We start from the raw sequence: 21,286 nt of genomic DNA, 5'->3' as shown, positions 1-21,286 counted from the left end.
ATGTGCATTAGTACAGTGAGTTTCTGGAGTATTCAAACAAATAGTACCAGCAGCCAAACTGATAGTGCTGGCTGCTCCCCCCAGTACTTTGTACCTGAGCCCTTGACAGCAGCACCAGCTTTGGTCCCTGGGTCAGAAGCATGGGCTTGGTGGAAAGCCCTTGAAACACTCTAATGAGAAGACAATAAGACACAAATAAGGAATAAGAGTGTGTGTGTGCTTAATTGTTCAGTCGTGTCCAACTCTCTGCAGCCCAGTGGACTGTGACCTGCCAGTCTCCTCTGTCCATGGAATTTTCCAGGCAAGAATACTGGAGTGAGTTGCCATTTCCTACTCCAGGGGATCTTCCCGACCTAGGGATCGAGCCCATGTCTCTTGTGTCTCCTGCACTGGCAAGTGGATTCTTTACTAGTGCCACTTGGAAAGCTCAGGAATAAGAGAGGAAGACTTTAAAAGTCACTTATACATACAATCTCTAGTTTCAAGTTAATATACATATATTTAGATTCAAAACCTATTTATACTTTACAGTCTGACTCTACTGTTTTGCAGCTCCAAATCAGTTCAAAAGTCATGGAATTCTCTGTGATATTTTAAGTCATACTCTCAATGGTTTTCCACCCTGGCTAGGCATCAAAATCTCTGAGAATCGAAAATAAACACCAGTGCTCATGGTCCCCATGGATGGATAAAATCAGAATAAAGTTGTAGGACCAAACGATCAATATGTTGTAAGAGCCTCCCAGGTGTTTCTAAGGCACAGCCAATGTGGAGATCCATTGCTCCAACAGGAGCAGCTAGAGGCTTTCTAGAACAGTTGTTGTTCTAATATCCATATGAATTACCTGGAGATCTTATTAAAATACAGATCCTGATTCAAAGCATCTGGGGTGGGGATAGATTCTGTATTTCCAACAGACTCCTCTGGTGGGCAGAGATAGTAACAAAATAGTATACATTTTTAATAAAAAAGGGCAAAATAGAAAGTGTATATGTCTTCATTTTATATGACCAAAACTTTTGACTTGGTCACCTAAACATTCTTTAAAGTCAAGAAGATACTGAATTTGATAGCATGTACATTTCTATATTGCATCCTACCTCACAGGGGTGCCATGTATGTCATGTGTGACACTCATCAGGACCAAGCCTTAGGGAGCACAGTTGAAAGGGATCTTTGGATTGAAATAGCAGGGAAGCCAAGGTAATAGGTAAGAAGATGAACATGAACTCTGAAGGGAGATGTAAGATCAGGAAAAGGGAAATGAACATTTTTGTCTGAAGGCAGGCGATGGAGAGCTGGAGTAGAGGCAGTGCCTAAAATTCTCATTAAGACCCTCAAAAAATGCCAGGGCGGCTTCTTCCTTTTGTGCCAGCACACTGTGTGGGGAAAGTCAATGTAACACCTTTGCTTTAAACACTCTGTTTACCCATCACTTCCAGCCACAAGGGTTGGTGGAAGGTCTGAGATTTTTCCAGGTCTGCTTGGTGAAGGGTTTGATGATTCTAGAGTATTCTTAGTGGTGGGCATTATGAGAAAGTACTGTGGTGGTAGGAGGCCCAGGATCTCTTGTACTTAACTCCTCTCTCCATGGAGTGGGCGATGAGAGTGTGTGCAAAGTGCCAGGCTGAGTCCAAGTGGGCTGGGAATAGTAAACAACAGTGGTAGACAGGGTGATGTATCTGGAAAGTGGGTGGGAAGAACAGAGCTAGCGATAGAAGACCGCAAATTCATGATTTGGGAAGGCCAGGCTCAACACAAGGGCTGGTTTTTAACTGTGGTAAAAATACACATAAAATTTACCATCAACCATTTTTAGTGTACAGCTCAGTAGCATTATGTACATTCAAACTGTATTACCATCACCACCATCCATCTACACAACACTTTGCATCTTGCAAAACTAAAACCCTGGCAACCCCAGCCTACTTACTCTGTAAACTTGAATATGGTGTCATACTCTAAGAAATCATTGCTATATCCAGTCATGAAGCTTTTCTGTCTCTATGAATTACATGTATCCGTAAGTGGAATCATACCTGGTCCTTTTGTGACTGGCTTATTTCAGCTAGCATAATGTCCTCAAGGTTTATCTATGTTGTAGCATGTGTCAGAATTTTCTTCTACTTGAAGACTGAATAACATCCCTTTGTATGTATATACCATATTTTGTTTACCCACTCATTGCTGATGAAAGCTTGGGTTACTTCCACCTTTCAGTTATTATGAATAATGCTTCTATGAATATATACCACTTTGGGTCCCCACTTCTAATTCTTTTGGATATATATCCAGAAGTGGGGTTGCTGGCTTACGTGGTAATGATACCTTCAACTTTTTGAAGAACCACCATACTGTTTTCCATAGGTGGCTGCACTGTTTTTCATTCCTACTAACAGGGCACAAGTGTTCCAATTTCTTCGCATTCTTGCCAACACTTGTTATCTTGTTTTTTAATAGTGCCATCCTAATGGGTGTCAGGTGCTGTGCCATTGTGGTTTTGATTCATAATGTTGAACATCTTTTCACATGCTAACTGGACACTTTTCATACCTTCTTTGGAGAAACGTCTCTTTAATTCATTTGTTCCTTCTTTTAATTGATTTGGTGTTGTTGAGTTGTAGGAGTTCTTTCTATATTCTGGATATTAACCCCTTGTCAAATATAAGGTTTGCAGATACTTTCTCCTGTTCTGTGGGTTGCCTTTCCACTCTGTTTTGTCTTTTGATTTACAAAAGTTTTAAATTTTGATGTGTTCCAGTTGATCATTCTTCTGTTATTATTGCCTGTGCTTCTGGTGTCATATTCCAAGAAATTATTACTAAATCCAACATCTTGAAGCTTTTCCCGTATGTTTTCTTCTAAGAGTTTCATAGTTTTAGGTTTTACATTTGGTTTTTTTTTTTTTTAATTCATCTTGAATTAATTTTTCTATGTGATATAAAGTTAGGGTCTAACTTAATTCTTTTGCATGTGGAAATCCAGTCTTCCCAACATAATTTATTGGAAAGACTGTCCTTTCCCCACTGAACGGTCACAGCACCCTTTGGAAAAATCACTTGAGCATGTATGCAAGGGTTTATTTCTGGCCTCCACAGAGGCTAGTTTTTTTAATTTATGTGATCAGGTGATGATTATAGCAAGAGATGAGCCAAATCAGGTTCTTTGGTTAGATGACCAGCTCAGATGAATCATGTATAGGGCGGGGTTTTGTAGCACTAACAGAGGAATACAGTTCTCTTGAAGGCAGCCCAGACCTCATCCAATTGTGACTTGTTTTCCATGCTGTTTGGTTTTTGCTGGGTAGCACATGACTAGATTTATTCATGGAGGGCTTTGAAAAGCGTCTGAAAAATTAGGATGCCAACTGATATTGTTTGGGTTGGGTAGACCATGGTGGTCAAATGGTAGTGGCCAGCTAAAGCCAAGAGACTTTAAGTAGGAGATACCACATCTCAAACAGATGGGCATCCATCCTAAGTTGTGGGCATCTAAAGAGCAAAGGCCAAGTCTTAGTCATCCCAGTATGCCGTGTCCAGCAGTTTCTGGCACATGGTGGACAGATGCTTAATACATGCTTGAAATGAACTGAATGTAAGCCAAGGAGACAGCAATAATTTGAATAAGAAAATTCTTTATAGTTAGGAAAAGTTTCTTATGTCTAATTTACAATATTTATATTACAGGAAGAGTACATTTCTCCTCCTTTCAAAAAGACAAAGACTTGATCACCATCCTTTGTTTTTAAAAATCTATTAATTACCACTTATTAAGGACCAATTATCTCCAGGCATCATGCCTTTGACTTGATGTGCATTGTATTTAGTCCTTGCAACAAGCTTCAGGTAGCAATATGATCTCCAATTACTGAGGCTCAGAGTTGTTAAGTATCTTGTTTAAGGTTACACAACCAGCAGGACAGAGCTAGGATTTATATGTAAACAGGTCCCATGTTTCTTCTCTGAGAACTCTCTGTTTCTACCTGGAAGCTATCATTCTCATCTTCTAATGTGATGTTCTTCCAGGGTTAATAAACACATTTTCTTCATGGCTCCTATTAAAAAAACTATTAATAATATTTTATCTGTCTCTGGCCTTCCCCCAAGTTCTCCATGTTCTTTGAGTTTGGCATCAACCCAGCATTTAAATACTATTGAGTGGGGGGAAAATATCACAGGTTTTGACTTCAACAAAAGAACTGAATCATCTCTCTTTCCATTTTACATCAGCATAGAAACTACTTTGCACCAATTCACATATTCACAAAAAAGTCAAAAATTTAAAAAGCGAACCAATAAAAACCATATGTAAAATAGATAGCCAACAGGAATTGGCTGTCTGGCTCAGGAAACTCAAACAGAGGCTCTGTATCAACCTAGAGGGATGGAATGGGGAGGGAGATGGGAGGGAGGTTCAAAAGGGAGGGGATATATGTGTACCTATGGCTGATTCCTGTTGAGGTTTGACGGAAAACAGCAAAATTCTGTAAAGCAGTTATCCTTCAATAAAGAATAAATTAAAAAAAAAAAAAGAACCCTGGTGACAGCAGGGTGGTGAGGTGTGGTTTTGTTTACTTCACACAGACAACTTGATGAGAAGGATGGCAGCAAAAATCACTGAGCATTGGACCAAACATTTCTAGGTGCAGGAGCCTAGGTCCTGGCATGGTACACTCTGAGGTAAAGAGAGACAATAGGGTTCTGGAGGCAAAGTCAGACAAATACTCTGACATAGGTTTTTAGTCTCCCTGTGGCTTATTATTTTTCTGGCCGTGCCACATGGCATGTGGGATCTTAGTTCCCTGACTAGGGATGGAACCTGCAGTGGAAACATGGAGTCTTAACCACTGGACCTCCAGGGAAGTCCCTTCCCTACGGTTTACAGGAGGGCAGGTCAAGGGATGGGTTGTGACTCGGTGCTGGTGTTTCCTTCCCGGTTCCTGATGGGGTGGGCAGAGAGACTGAGTAAATTTGTGTCCATGTCCTAACTTTACCTTTTCCTGTTCACCCCTTCATTCCCCACACCAACAGGGATGCCTGACACGTAACTGGTACACACTGGCTGTAGTTGTTCTTGGTTGTTCAGTCGCCAAGTCACATCCAACTCTTTGAGACCCTACGGAGTGCAGCCTGCCAGGCTCCTCTGTCCATGGGACTTCCCAGGCAAGAATGCTGGAGTGGCTTGCTCCTTCCTTCTCCAGGAGATCTTCCTGACCCAGAGATTGAACCCGCATCTCCTACGTTGGCAGGAGGATTCTTCACCACTAAGCAGGGAAGCCCCCCACACTGACTGAACGGGCAGTAACAAGGAGATTGTGGGGAGAGGGCAGGAACAAGGCAACAATGCCAGGAACTGGAGTAATTTTTTTTTTTCCTATTAATTTACCGTTATTGTGTTTTATGAAACTATGGATCTGGGACATGTGAAAATTGGTAAATTAAAACAAAAAGCAACCAGTGGTTTTTCACCTTAAATAGTTTAAGAAGTGTTGGTGTACAGTGAGTCAGTGTAGAAGTGCTGCTTGGCAGAGTTGTGAGACCTCCTGGCCATTTATTTAGCGATGTCTAGTAAAGGTTTAAGTGTAGTGGGGTTCCCAGAATAAGTCACTGGTTGTAACTTTGGAAATTCATTTTGTTTGCAGTTTCCAGTATTCTAACCATGTACAAGTGTCAGAGCATACTGTGTAGATTCTACCCATCACTAAGGCAGATGCTTACAGACCAGGTAAGCTGCCACAGCCTTACAGGTAAATGCTGAGCAGATGGCTCAGCAATTGACAAAACAACAAAGTCGAGTCCACTCCATACTGCTCTAGTCTCAGTAGATGTGGGGTATGTTTTAACTCAGCACTTACAAGACGTTGAGGTAACTTCCACTCCTGTTGTTTCTTGCTGTGTGGAGGGACAGCAAACGGTCTCTTGAGTCCTGTCTTCCTCATTCCTGGGAGAGGTGAAGTGACTTAGCTGAAAAGTGAATCTGGGAAGTGAATTAGGCATGTTTAACCTAGTCCTTTTTCACTGTCTCTTGGAAGCCAGGTACTCTGTACAATTCAGGTACTGATATAATCCAGGTAAACAGAAAAACAGCTCATGGCCTCTGAAGCCTTTGGTTCTTCCTGGGCCAGGCTAGGAGGCATTTAAGCTTGCAGTCTAGTTCTCTGAAGTTCAATTACAAGTCACTCTTGCCACAATCTTCCCTGGCCTTGCATTTTTCTTTGGGTCACTGGAACAGTATTTGGCTACTCTGCCTGTGAACACTGCCTACTTTCTCTGGGCCAGAGTGCCAGCTGCTTCTACTGGTAGCCTTTCACAGTGGTGACTGTCTGTATGTGCCTGACCCTAGATTCCTTCTCATCATACTGACACGGTATGCTTCCTTAACTGGACCTTGTCTATGCCAATAACTTTGTCTGTAACTCTCTCCCCATATGGTATTTTATTTGCCATATTATTTTATATTATAGATTAAGTCCTTAAAGACAACACCCACCCAATGTAGTGAAGACCTTTATCAGTCAAGGTTTTCTATTTTTATCATTCCACTATCCTAGTTTAAACATCTTTTAATTTAAAAATGCATCAGTATATTTAAAGTATAGGCTCCAGGTTTGGAAAGTTACTGACACCTCATAACAAACTATGGATAAATTCCCCATGGTAGAATGAATGAAGAGTAACTTATACTCATATATAACCGTAACTCTAGTATAGATAAAGATACACAACTAGAATCAAACAATGTAAATGTGCCCAAGAGAAGAAAGCACAAGATTTACAAAGCTTACATGAAATAAGAAAATGTAACTGGGTTATAACCAAAGCTTTGTTGACTCGGCAGTCTTGTGGACTTAGAAAGGGAGGTGGCTCAAGCCAGATTCTTTGGGTGTCACAGCTTCTTCTTTCCAAGGTCAGGCAGTTGGGTACGGAACTGCATGCAGCAGGGGTAAACACTGCATGTGTTGTACATCATTTTCATTGTAGGTAAAAAACAGCAAACAGGGAATTCTTCATTCTTGAGAGTTTCCTTGTACCCATGATCAGCTTCTGAATGCACTTGGAGGAGAAACAATCCTATTAAAATGTCTCTCAAAAGCCAAAGCTAAATGACTAAACATCAAAACTTTGAGGAATGGAAAAAAAATCTATGAGGAAAGCATCAGCTTGCTTATCCAGGGAATGAGTAGAATTTTAATTCTCATTCCAGCATGGGGCCACTGGGCACCAAGCTCCTTTCACTCTGGGTAGAAAACAAATCCCCAGGTTGCTACTGAGCCAAACTTTAACTGGCCAGTCAGGAAATGAGCAGCACTCCCCCAAATGGGAAAGCCTGGATCAGTGTTTTTTTCTAAAGTAAACAAAAGATCTGCAGAAGTATTTCCTTGCGCTATTTGGCAAGAGAAAGAAGCACCTGGAGAGTAAGTTAGGAAGAGAAAGCCTGTAAGACATGGGAGTAGAACAAGGATGGTTATAATGAAGCTTTGTCTCACTAATCTCCAGAGCCCGAGTGTTCTATTACGAAACAAAGCAGCAAATGAAGAGACGCTTAGAAAGACTGGTTGATTAAGAATACATTCATGACAGGATAAATAGATGCCTTTCTGGATCCTGAATTTCATCTTTCATTTGGATTTTTAAAAAACCTTTAAAAATTATCTTCCAGAGAGTCAAAATGGAATATATACATTAAAATAAATGAGGGATGTGAAGGAAGATGTATGAGCAAGGAGAAAAGCTATTATCCTCGGAGGCAGAAATTTCCTTGCTTCAATGCGGCATGTGATGCTGGCAATTTCAGCCATTCTCTTTCAGGCAATTTTCAGTGCAAGTTCCAATGCTGCTTAAGGGGACGCTGTCTCAGCTCACCTGAAGGAGGAGGGCATAACTAAAGATGTATGGAGAGCTATTACGTTCTGTTCAGCAGGACAGACTCAGGAGAAAGACAAGTTTCTCTCAAGAGGCTGGAGGTGAGAGAAATGAGGCAGCAACCATAGTTGCTTTTGTTAAGTACACAGGATTAAAAAAACAAAACACGACTGAGCGACTGAACAACAAACTAATGCAAGAGACTCAACATCTCATTAATGCCAGGAAGTTACACAGTTTTAGAGCTTTTCACCAATAAAGTCTTAAAAGACTTGAAGGGTGATTGTCCTTCCCTAAAGTGTTCTGAAACAACCAACAATTGATATCTAAAGATTACATAAGAAAGAAAAAATTAACTTCTGCTTTTCCTGCGAAGAACTAGAAGTCTCATGTAAAGGAGCAATGGGTTGAAAACACTGCCAAAGAATCTGTGTTAAGGATAATAAAACTCATAGTTTTCTTGAGTAGGCCCAAGTAGGAGAGACGTTTGGGCCTTTTTTAGGAGGCAATCAATAGCTCACCTAATTTGGCAGGTAACAGCTGATAGAAAAGCACATATTTTCTGGAGTCCAGGCTCTACTTAGTGCCTATCTGCTGAAAAAAATCAAAGGTAAGGACACAAATCACAGGGGTGCCAAGGACACTGCTAACCAAACACTGTGTGTGACTACTTGACATCTATGTGCTCTTAAATATCCTTTTTTGCTCCTTATGTAATGTTAACATTATTTATCTCTTCACCTGCCTCTAGCTCTTCCTGACTGAAGGCTGAGTGGTTGTGAAACCACATGCACCGCAGAATCCAAAGCACCTGTTTTAAACCCTTGGCTAGTGGAGCTGCCTCGGAGTGTGCTTTCGACGAGCTCTGGGAGCAGCTGAGGGTGGGCTGCTTTGAGCCATCTGGAGGTTTTAATGTGCCCCGTGCAGCTCATGCCAACCTGGCTTGCCAGAGTCCGGGTCACTGTGCCGAGACACTTCAGAATGGTGCTCAAGGGAGCCGTGCTCTGCCACCACCTGGGCCCTCTCGCAGATGAACTTGCACTTTCAATTTGATGCTGTTTTTCTTACCCTCTGCAGGCACTTACACGCAGAACTATTATTACTTGCTTGTTACTGCATGTTGCTGATTCATACGCAGAGGAAAATGTAATTTTGTCTTAACACCTCTTCCCTGTCATTTAAGGCATATGTTAATGAAAGACAGATTTTGGCACCCAGTCTCCTCTGCAGCTTTGAGGCCACAGTATATATTCATTATAAATGAAGATGCAACTGTTATTTTATTTCTATTTGTATTTATAACTACACCAAAGCCATCTTGCAGGTATCTTTGTGCCTCTCAAATCCCAAACCATATTCCAAGAAATGCTCAGTATTTCATGCTTGAATTGGCATTAATGTGGCATTCATGTACATACAATGTTTTAAATAAAGATGTTTTCACTCATATTTTATTATTGACACTCTCTGATCACATATTTTAGATTATGCTGGAGCTGAGCCCTTGAGGACACTTTAAGAGTTTTTCTTTCCACTTGCAGTACAGACTGACTTTTTTTTTTAAGTGAGGAGTATGCAACTGATGGGTGCTCTGCTTGTTTGGAGGGGAGCCAAATAGAAGTCTGAAGCCCCGAGGGGGTGGGGCCAGAGCAGAAGTAAACATATGCAGAATGCGAAAAGAGCTGACTGCAAGCTTCTGCTTTGTCATTCCTCTCCCTTCCTTTCCTTCTCTTTCCTTCCCAGTGTGGAATGTGCATAAGTGCTACCTACTTATTTCATAGAATCACTGTATCTAGAAGGAGCTATCTCCTTGAAGATCGTCTGATCCACACTCCCCCCTACTGCAGTAATTCTCCGCTTGATTCAGGAGCTCTTTTTCTTCTCCAGCATCATTGTAGCCTATCAATTAAAAGTGGACTGGTGAGAGGCACAGTTTTTGGAATCAAGACAGTTCTGGGTCCAAACTGTGTTTCTGCCACTGACTCGTGGTGATATCCTAGGCAAGTTACCCAATACCTCAGTGTTCTAGTCTTATCTGTTAAATGGTTACAATAAAACTAATTTGTAGGAGTTTGAGGATTAAATGAAGGAATAACGTGGTATATAAAAGTGTGGTATATAAGAGACTTAGCACTCAGAGCTGAATTAAGAGCAGCTAAATGGTTCAATAGGAACCAGGACCCATGTTTCCTGACAGGCAATACTTCTCCACACATTTTACTGTCTTTCTCGCAAGGTCTCATAAAACCATGGAAAACGTTTCTGTTGCTGGAGTACTCTGTATGCGGCCTTGTAGACTGCAGATGCTGTTATTAATAACAACATTGCACACATATTCAGCACTTTAGATTTTACAGTGCACTTTCACAAGAGGGGGGTGAATAACCCCGCCAACATGTCTACTGATGACTAATAGAGGCAGGAAGCAGAAGGAGCAGAGGCTCTGAAAGAAGTCTATTAATGATGCAAATGTGAAGTTATCTGCACTTGTGAGAAGCATAACAAACATTAACACCAACTGGAAGTAACAGTGCATGATATATTCTGGCTTCAGAACTTGGCTTTGATGAGTTAGAAAAGAGGAATACAGCATAGGAGTTTGGGGGCAAGAATTTAAGTTACCTGAAATTTAATGGTCTAAATGCTTCAGAAGTCCAAGAGGGCAGCTCTTCACAATAGGTGAATAATTTTCACGTACAGATGAGTATAGCAATGATTTAGATCACATGATGGTAGAAACCTCAATGTGTTCGTAATTTAGAGACAAAGCATATGGAACTGAGACAAGTAAAACAAAGAAGTTCTCAGAAGTCAGTGTTAACTGGGTGTTTCAATACTACAAACGTGTCACACCGAAAGGCAAAACTTTTAATAACAGAAACTGTTACCTTGGCTTTCTCACAACCTTCTGAAACAGTACTTCATGTGCGTGAGAATTTTTACATTTGGAAAATGCTCAAAAGTGAATTTTTAGAAAGGGAGGAAAATGCAGGGTGCATTTTTAATATAGCATATTTCATTGTTTCTGTATTATAAAATGAATGAATACATCTTTTTGTTAGAAAGAAAACGGTCCTTTTGAAATTTAGCTCCCTCAGCAGATGAATTTTTAAATATCAAACTCTGCCTAACTAGTCCTACCTCTATGGATATGAGGGAAAAATGAGAATTTCATGCAGCTGTCAATTATTTTAAACTAATACCCAAGCAGATATATTTGCAACATTTCATGATTTCTTAATATCTATAGGCAATATTCCAAATCAGGTCTTTCTCTTTTTTTTCCTCTGCCAAAAATCTATATTTTGTCTGGCAGCAAATTCAAGGTAGGGGGTTGATTCAGGTAGGCTGAGGAAGAGAAAGCAGAAGACACTGATAGAAATGGCCTGATAAGCAGCCATGTGGAATAGGAGGTCTATGCTAGACAGAGCCCAAAAGAGCCCAGTTTGTGTCTCACAGTCCAAATTTGGTTTGATGTATTTTTGAAGTTTCTAAAGGTTAACTACATGCTGTAATACATTATAGAAAGACACGAAGCAGAATTTTACTGTGCCAGTCAAGAAGCTGGCTTGAATCTGCTATTTAGGACTGAGAGAGACAGTACAATTTACATGTGTGAGAATGTGGGAATAATTTTACCTTCTGTTGTTTTTAAAACCACCTTGGGCCATGATTTTTAAATTGAGACACAAGAAGATCTGCGGGAGCGGGTGGAGGGGGTGGGGGGGAGTTCCCATAGCAACATTAACTTATCTAACTGCCCTTGTTGTATGTAATACTTTCGATACTAGTTTGGCTTTAACATACACACTTTAATTAGGAAAAACAACTGAGTTAAGAGTCTCAGGCAAATTTTGACTTTTATATTTACTGCATGTTTAAACAGAAACCTTGATATTGTACTTCTGAGGATTTGCTACCAAGGCAAATGTATGCAGATACCTTTCATGATTTTCCTTGCCCCCATCTCTGACCTCACTGCATTCCATTCTATTGACGACTCCTCGATCAATCTCTCTATATACATTTAAAGCATGCTGTGGCTAGGATAAAACAGAAACAAACCAATCTTGAATGACTCCAGTCCAGAGGTGAGAACCCAATGCACCCTCTTAATTAAGGCTGTCTACAAGCTGGTGCCCTCCCCATCTTTTCTCCGCTATTCTGAACTATGAACAGCCCTATCAAACATACTTGTCTTCTCACCATCTTCTGAGAGCATACGTTCTAGGACTAGTCTGAGACCTACCTCCTCCCACAGCCCTAATTCTTTCCTTCTATCCCACAGCTGATCTTTCTCTCTCTTCAGAACATTATTACTACTGCTGCCACCACGCAATGTCTGACTGGGCAGCATCCATCCCGTCTTTTTTTTACCACAGTGTCCTCATTTTCCTTCGAGGAACTTTCCTCCATTCACTATGGTCTGGTGGAACCATCAAATAACCTGCCCTGACTCAGTCTGTCAAGAGAAGAATCCATGACCCAGCTTGGATTAATCACCTCCTGCCAGGAAGTTGAATTTTAAGTGAGTTCAAAAAGAAAAAATTGTTGGAATGATCATTCTAGGTCCTTTCAAGAGATTGTCCATGTCTTTCAGATTTCTGTGGCTCATAATCAAAGTCTGTTAGCTGAAAAGCTCCCTATTTGAGTACTTGCTCATATATTATCTTGGTCATGATTTAGAGGCTTGGGATGCACACATTTTGCTTTGCCAGCTAGAGCCTCTTACACTCTCAAAAGACAGGGCTGGGACTTTATTTATTTACTGTATTATTCCATATAATTCACAAAGCACAAAGTAAGTACTCAGTATACATTGTGTAACAAATGAAAGCCCAGTCTTAGAAACTCCATTTTTACCAAATGCAACTTGCAAGCAAATTTATATCTTTTTTGAGGCAAAGTGGTAAATACATTTTTATTTTTTCGGATGCATGGGTCTTTGATGCAGCTCATGGGCACTTCATTGTTGTGTGAAGGCTTTCTCTAGTTGCACTGAGCTGGGGCTGCTCTCTAGTTTGGTGTGCGGGCTTCTCATTGCAGTGGCTTCTTCTTCTTGTGGAGCACTAGGGTGTGCAGGTCTAGTTGCCCCATGTCATATGGGACCTTAGTTCCTGGATCAGGGATTGAATTTATGTCCCCTGCATTGGTAGGCAGATTCTTAACTACTGGACCACCAGAAAATAGTAAAAAATTTTTAATTGCTACAATTTAAGAATTTTCCTGGGTAAGTAGTCTTCCTAAAGAAGGCTTCCAACTTGTACACCAAAGAATAGCCTGAAAATAATGTTAGCATTAGTCATACTTCCCCAATTTTAGGAAAGGAAAGAGAAATTAAAATTCTGTTTCAGACATTAGTCTCTAAGTTTAAAAAAAAAAGGTTTGGGGATGGACAATAGACAATAACAAAACAAAAAAAATAGGCCTTTGCCTTGGTCTTGTGACCTTCCTTGGAAACAAGGCGAGCTGACTCTGCTATCAGTTAACAATGGAGGAGAGTTCAACTGTGTTAAACTAATGTATAAATAAAGGAGATGGTTTTTTTCACTTCTAAAAAAATGGCAGGCTTTGGTTTCTCAGAATCATCTGACTTATATCAATAATTTACCTAAATGCTTTTAAAACTCAGAGAACAAACAAAATGGTTAAGACATAATAAATCCAAACAAGCTTGCGCATATTAAGATTTGAAAACACAGAATGTTGTGCTCTCTTCCAAGTCACTTCTGTGTGCTTAACATGCACAAAACAGTTCATCCAGGACAAACAGCAGGACACATAAATTCTCTTCTTCTGACTGACTTTTCAAAAATGAAAGATTTACCGAAGACTCTGAATACTGTAAGCCTCTGATTTGTACCTTAACACGATACATAGTTCAGCCATGAGAAAGGACTGAAAATACCAAGTTGGAGCTTTTTTGAGTCAAGTGTAATGGCTTCTGGAATTTGCCTTGAACCCACACTCGGTGCATTTTCACTTTTTTTTTCCTATTAACTTGTAAGCGACGATCAACCAGATTCTGCTTCTCATCTAACCCAGCCTTGCAGAACATATTGTGGACTTCCCCTGTGAGACAAAAATGGCAATCAAATATATGACATGTGACTTGGGGGGGAGAGGGGCAGACAGGAACAATGGAACATTAATGGAATGATTGACCATATGAATTTCATTTATACCAAGAAACATTTTCTAGTACAAATTGATGAAGGAAACCTATGACACCAAGTAGGTTTCCTCTACTTCACACAAACACACCAAGTATAAAACAGCTGAACGCAGTAGGTATAAATAGATACACAACACTACTGGCTGCAGCTTTCAATATTTTGAGACATGCCTTAGGTCTGAATTCTTGCTGGTTTGCAGAGATCCCAAATGGCACATTATAAAAGTACTCATGTAAGTTTGGGGAAAGTACTTGAATGCAGAATTCATTTTAAATGCTTTTTTTAAAATGAGACGTTGACAAAGGATAAGTAATTTTCTATGGACTCTTAAAATCAAACTCCCTCTTTTGACTGTGGCATGTCATCAATTTTTTCATAACTGGGCTAATGGTACCTCCAAAACAGAAACTTCATTTGGGCATGAGAATAAAACAAGTGATTCTTTAAAGCAGTTTCAATTGGAAAGAGATTAAAAGGCAAAAGGCCACTTTCAAGCTTTTACACACAACAGTTATAATCACTAAAGTGTAAAGACATCTAATGTTTAATCAGCTCCTGAAGCCTCAGTTTAGAGCTTTTGAGTTTCTCCCTGCAAATAATACCCAAGAAAAGTTTCCACAGCTAATTATTTCCTCTTATAGATATGCATACCTTTTGTAAAGAAATATGCTCTGGTGCCATCTCCTCGAACATAAAAGTTTTCAGATAAACAATGTCCTAAAAAAAAATTGTGACAAGAGAAACTTAGTATTCTTTAAAAAACTACCACCCACAACAAAACTGACATGAAATGTAAACACAGCATTATTTAAAACACATGAAAATAATTCCAAACTGAATAGAACATTACCCCTTTTAAAACGAAGCTGAGTCTTATCATATCTTCCATAGTCCCGAAATAACAGCATTCCCCCAGGTTTCAGTAACTTGGACAGTCGGTTTATAACACCTTGCATCCTTTGAAAACAAAGCAGGAGGTTGTGGAAGTCTTGTTTTCTATGCCACATTTAACATTCTTAATGATAAAATAAGCATAGCTTGATAAGGCCAAAGAAATCTATGCCACAAACATAAGGGCACCAAAAACAAAAGTATTTTGTATAGAAAGAAAAAAGGATACCAATTTGCTCAATAATCAGATTCAAAAAGTCTAGGATATCAAGAAATCACCCAAATAACTAGAGTGGTAACTTCACATAGCTTGATGTATGATGTCAAAACTGAACTGCAAAACTATACAGACATTCCTGATATTTACAGCAAATTAAGGTAGTTACAAGGCAGAAAAAACCAAAGTCGTTTCATTTTCCTTGCATGACAAAAAAATATGCCAGGGCTGTCTCAAATCAGATAGATATACCTAAACAGGGACATCTTTTCCTCCAAAACAAGCTGCTTTTCCTTCTGACTTCTTTATTTAGTTCAAAGGTACCATCATTCACTGAAGTGTAACACCTCAGAAAAATCTTTGACCTCTTTTACTTTTCTCTTCTTCTACTATACTCTTCACAACTACTCAGGCATCAAATTGTATGTCTTTTTATTATCGTTATTACATATTTGGTATTTTCTCTCTTTAGTTTCCATTAGTACTCCCTTAGTACAAACTCCAAAGTCCTCTGGCTGGAAAGAGAATTGCTTCCTAACTAGCTTTATTATTTTCCCTACCAATACTTCCTGTATATTATTGATGAATTATTCTGTTTAAAATGATGGTTTTCTCAAATCATCCCTTTGCTCAAATTTTCACGATATTAATCCGTAGGATAAAAATCTTAGTTCTCTTAGTTTCTTAGTTGAATCCTTAAGATCACCCACAACTGGGCTCAATTAACCTTTCCAACATCTTTCCCACTGCTTCTTAATCTAAGCATGGCTAGCCAAACTGTTACATGCTTGGTTCTGAGCCGCCCATGCCTGTGCTCGCGTGGCTCCCGCGAAAGAATTCTCTCCTCCTTATTCTCTGCCCATTTAAATTCTATTCACACTCTAAGCTCCAGCTCAATACTGGGAAGCCTTTCTTTCTTTTACTGTTTATTCTACCCATCTGGCTCCCAATCAGACATGACCTCTTGTGACTGCTCTTGAGTTAATGTTTTTTGGTTAAGTGTTCAAAGCCTTACGTGTGATTATGGTACAGAGATGGCAAAGATTTCAGATCTCATAACAAGCCAAGTGACTGACACTGGCTGCCAACAGAGCTCTATTAAGAAGGACTCAAGACTTGCTGGGAATGACAATCTACAAAATCAGTTATCACTGTCGGCCCTGGGCAGAGAATGGTAAATGGTAGCCTGTGTACTAAGTCCTTTCTGTCTCTGCTTTATCCAAACTACTTAAGGCTTCTGAGCATTTCTTATTTAAAAAAAAATGAAAGGTCTGGATCACATAATCTGTAAATTCCTTCCAATTAAAACATTGTTCAGTGGAATAATGGGGTGAAAGAGTATGTCAGGTAATGAAGGAAGTAGGCAGTGAGAAACTGAAAGTAACTATGAAAATAAGAGACAAAAAAAAGTGGCATGACTAGGAGAAAATCTCATTTAAACAAACTGGAACATAAGTACATGAAAAAGAAAACTATTTTTCCTTGTTTATTTTATTACAGGTTATTTTCACACTGTGCTTATATCCTTAGGATCTGGCAATTAAAACCATATCTAAAGCTTAAAATATTCACTTTTAGGATAAACAGTTTAGGTACAGAGAAAAATCTCTTTCTGCAATTATTAGCAAGACAAGCATGAAATGAAAACACAGAAAAGCAAAGAGCCAAATACTTCAAAATGTAGTCTCCTTTTGCAAACCCTTTGCTCCCAACTGTCCTTTAAAGTCTGCAGTGTGGGTCAAGGCAAGGGGTGGGGAACTGCTTCTCTTATCAGTCCATCTTGGCTCATAGTGCAATTCCAGAGCCAGTTCCTGAGAAATGCAGGTGGGAGTGGGTTGGGGGTGAGAGCGACAAGACAAGAATGAGGAAAGCCCCTTTTCTCTTTTTCCATCTGACTTGGGCCAATTCTGCTATCCTCACCTATCTTTGGAAGGAGGAAGATGAGAAAGAAAAGAAGAGATTTTTAAAAAAGTGTTTATTGACAATCTCTGTGTAGATCTTTAGAAAAGATATTATCTTTTTATTTCAATGATAAGAAGGACAGTTACTTCTTGTTTTGTAGCCTTCTATGGTTTACTTCCATTTAAGCTGGGACCCCCTAGACTCAAGGCTTGCTGAATTGCTTTTCCAAGCTGGCAAGAAGCTACTTTTCTAGAATTTTCCTGGGGCTAAATCTACTATCACAGTGCTAGATGACCTGAAAGATAACTGCCTCACTTTTCACTTACTATTATACAACTTCTACTCACTTACCTCATTTTTAGATAATTTCCATGTAGGTAAGAAAGTACCTATGTTAATGTACTGACATGATACATCTGAATCTATTTTAAAATAAACAGAATGAATATATGTACTATAAAAACAATCTTTTCAAGACATCTGCTTCCCCTTCTCCTTTCCATTCAATTCAAATCATGAAAAAACACATAATCTAAACTAATATAAACAGCCTTCTTGAGGGTTTATTTGAATTGAAACATTTCCTGTTATACGTGTTAGATAGAAAATCTTGTTCATTATCCACCTCCTCTATCCTTTTAGCTGTGAAACAAAATATAGATGACATCTTTCTACTAGTACCTAAATAATGCCAATAGCCTAAACAAGTTAGCAGAAAGAGGTTACAGAAACTGGGAGGAAGTAACTTCATGAAACTGGATAAATCTCATCAGGTGCAATTATATATTTCATTCATTATTTGGAAATCTAATTATTTTTTCTACAAGTAATCAAAGTGAACATCTCTGAATGAGAAGTAAAAGGCCTATAAAGGATCCTAATGATCTTATAGCAAAGAAAGAAGTACACAATGCTTGATTTCTCTGGGAAAGAGTAACACTCACCAAAGTGGTTGATGCCAAGTCTGCACCTACTAACCAGAAGATCACAAAAACCCAATTTTAAGACACATTCTGAAGGGACAACTCCAGACATTTAGCACACATGTGTCTTAATACATACAAAGTGGAAAAATTTTAAGAAAAGTGATCATTTTAATTGCTGTAATATCTCTTTGTGCTTCCTCTTTGGAGAAAAGCTATATTTATTATTTCAGAACACTATATGAACAAAAATATTTAAGTCATAAATACTTAAATGATGGCACTAGACCAACCTTAGATTATAAAGGTCCAAGGTTAATCTGGAAAATCTTGATAAACCCTAATTCCCTAGTGCGCTTCCTTAAAACAAATATTTTAAAGACCTATGTGAAGCCAGATTCACAGCCCACCTCATTACGAACATTCAGCAAGAAGCTAAATCAAAGATGTTTGTTTCTGATCACCAAGTACAGTTTCCCTCTTGGGAGTCTATTAGGCTGTTCTGAATTTGTAATTTTCTTGAAGCACTGTCACTTTTAATAGGTATGTGTCTTGCCAGAAGATGCTCGCTTCTTTCTGACAGTGACAGAAAGCTCACTAATGAAACAGTTTGGCCAGTTTCTTTCTAAAAGTCTGAAGAAAGGAAAAAACTGCATTTAAAAGGCTGCATATTACATGTAATGTAGTTCACTAAATAATAAATTCAAGAATTGTCTTTTTGCTTTGATAGATCTGAAAGCCACTCCTGATAAAGGGGCTGTACATATTTGCTCTGCCCTTTCGTCGTCATTTACCTGTCAGGATGAATAGAAGACAGCACAAAGACAAGGAGAATGACATCCAGGGTCCCATCCGGAAAAGGGTAGGGTAAGCCATGGTCACAAACGTCATGAACAAAGGCACAGCACTGGGATGCTCTGTACGATGCATGAGACTGTCATAATAAAGGAATGAAAGTTTTTAGCAGACTTCTAGTATTTTTTTTCCAAATCAAAAAGGTTAATTTAACTTCTCCCAAAGGCCTTTCTTCTATAAATTTGATTTTCTGATTAGCTTATTTCAAGCTGTCATAAAAAATTAAGTCTAGCACTTGGAGTTGATAACAAATATTCTTTTGCAGCCCTTCTTTAGCTTTAAAAGTGGAGTAGGGCAATCTTTCTGGGTCAGCAGGCAGCAATGCTGGAAGCTCACCCTATGTTACTTCGCAGGCACTGAGACGGTCCTCTGCGCTCTCTCTCACTGCTTGTTCCATGTCTCCTTTGGCTTAATACGTAAATATCCTATAGTATGCAATCAACATTAGGTAATGGTGATGACTGTATAACTCTGTAAATATGCTTAAAAAATCACTGGATTGTATACTTTTAAATGGTGAATTTTATGGTACATGAACTATATCTCACTAAAGATGCTATTTTAAAAATGCATTAGAGTACACACATACTATTTGCCTATAGAAACAATACTAAAAGAATATATACCAAAATTCTGAGTCACTCTAGGACTCTAGAAAGCATGACTATAGGTAAATTTTATCTTTCCCTTTAGGCTTTTCAGTACTTTAGAAAATGTCTACAATGAAAACCTAGTAACCCTTATTACCAGAAATTATGTTCCATGTGTTTACCAAACATTTTTGTTAGCAGAATTTCCATTCCTTTTCCATTTTCTAAAATTACCTCTTTTTCCTATGATAATGCTTACTAGAATTTGGGGATTGGTCAAATAAAACCAAGTTCCAACTGTTTTCCTTATAATCAAGGACATTTCAGATTTGTGATAATGCCTTTTCAGACCTTTTTTTTTTTTTTTTTTCCTGCAGAATTTTTAATTTAATGAGTGCCTACCATGTGCCAGGCTACATATAAAGTTCTAGGGACATAAATATAAATATCACCCTGTAGGAGCCACTCCCCTGAACTCTTAAGTCCCAAACAACTTCAATTGTTTTGATGATATGATTTGCAAAATAGTAAAAGTTCAGTTAAAAATGGTCACAGAGGTGCTTCCCTGGTGGTCCAGTGGTTAAGAGTCTGCCTTGCAATCACGGGTTCAATTCCTGGTTGTGGAAGATCCCACATGCCATGGGGCAACGAAGCCCGTGCACCACAACTACTGAACCTGTGCTCTAGAGCCTGGGAGCTGCAACTACTGAAACCTGCGTGGCCTGAGCCTGTGCTCTGTGACAAGAGAAACCACCACAATGAGAAGCCCACGTGCTGCAGCTAGAGGGTACCCCCCACTCTCCACAACTAGAGAAAGCCCATGTGCACAGCAACAAAGGCCCTGTGCATCCAAAAAATAAATAAATATAAAAAAAGAAAATGACATATCTCAAAAAAAAGGGGGGGGGGTCACAGATAACATTTGATGCAGTTACATTAAAAAAAATCACTTCAACAGTAAATAAATTAGATTTTTTTAAAATACAGCTCTCTTTAAAGAAAATATAAGGCATACCTTTACTAGCTCCACAGCTCCAGAAGCAAAATCACAACAATAAAGAAAGAACTCTGGCACATTCCTATGAAAATGGAAGAAATATTTAAATCTAGAGTTCAGATAAGCTGAAGCAACACAAGAAAGAAACTGTAAGTTGGAATTTGTTAATAAGTACTTAACAGAATTTTGGATGACGCTTGGCTTGTTGTTTCTTCTTTTAAGGTACTGTTCTCTATAGTGGTGTGTGAATGCCTTCATGTTGTTTCTGAACCAACACTGTCTCAAAACACTTATCATTTACAGGGTAACTTTCAAGTTCCTGATCTGGTTTTAAGGCCCTCCCTTTCTTGGGCCTACTTGCCCTATATTCCAGCATACTCTCACATGAGAAACCTCCACAGCCATCCATCAGCATTGCTCAATCTCGCTCCTACCCCTCCCAGGCACTCTTTCTTGTCTGCCTCCAGCTGGCATGGCCTGTAATTCCTCTCAGCTTAGCCAAGTTCTATTCTCTCCAAGGACCCTCAACCCCATGTCTGTTGGCACCTCATTCCTTTTCCTGTGTGTATACTCATTTGTTCCTGGGTCTCTCACAGAGGCTCTAATGCTCCGATGATGATGTATATACATATGAAAAAAATAAAATAAATATATATATTTTAGAAGTTGTAGTTACATGCTATTAAATGTTTATATTAATACCATGTACATACATCTAAAAATAATAAAACATTTGTATATTAATTTTGTTATCTTTTCAAATGATTTTCAAACTTTTACTGAGCCCCATATATGGACCAAGCATTAGAATACAAAGTAGTAAATGAAACTGTCTAATAAAATAGTAAGAGTATGGGATTTGGGAGCCAATT

At 39.0% G+C, this 21,286-nt stretch overlaps 1 protein-coding gene across 5 annotated transcripts in view; it reads right to left on the bottom strand.

Annotated features, from left to right (window-relative positions):
- Window positions 1-11,711: 11,711 nt before the first annotated feature.
- The window catches only part of METTL8 (methyltransferase 8, tRNA N3-cytidine), an 81,750-nt gene continuing 72,175 nt past the window's right edge, over window positions 11,712-21,286 (bottom strand). For all 5 annotated transcript variants that reach the window (XM_061135110.1, XM_061135106.1, XM_061135108.1 and 2 more), the window contains 5 exons: window positions 20,433-20,496; window positions 18,767-18,906; window positions 14,890-14,996; window positions 14,691-14,756; window positions 11,712-13,935 (listed from right to left, as the gene is read on the bottom strand). In XM_061135110.1, the coding sequence (XP_060991093.1) occupies window positions 13,745-13,935; window positions 14,691-14,756; window positions 14,890-14,996; window positions 18,767-18,906; window positions 20,433-20,496 (568 nt within the window). In that variant the 3' untranslated portion in view covers window positions 11,712-13,744. The remainder of the gene's footprint in view (window positions 13,936-14,690; window positions 14,757-14,889; window positions 14,997-18,766; window positions 18,907-20,432; window positions 20,497-21,286) is intronic.

This window comes from Dama dama, chromosome 33 (genome assembly GCF_033118175.1).
Source record: "Dama dama isolate Ldn47 chromosome 33, ASM3311817v1, whole genome shotgun sequence".
NCBI lineage: Eukaryota > Metazoa > Chordata > Mammalia > Artiodactyla > Cervidae > Dama > Dama dama.
The sequence above is the reverse complement of the archived record's forward strand: the minus strand, read 5'-3'. Positions and strand labels throughout refer to the sequence as shown.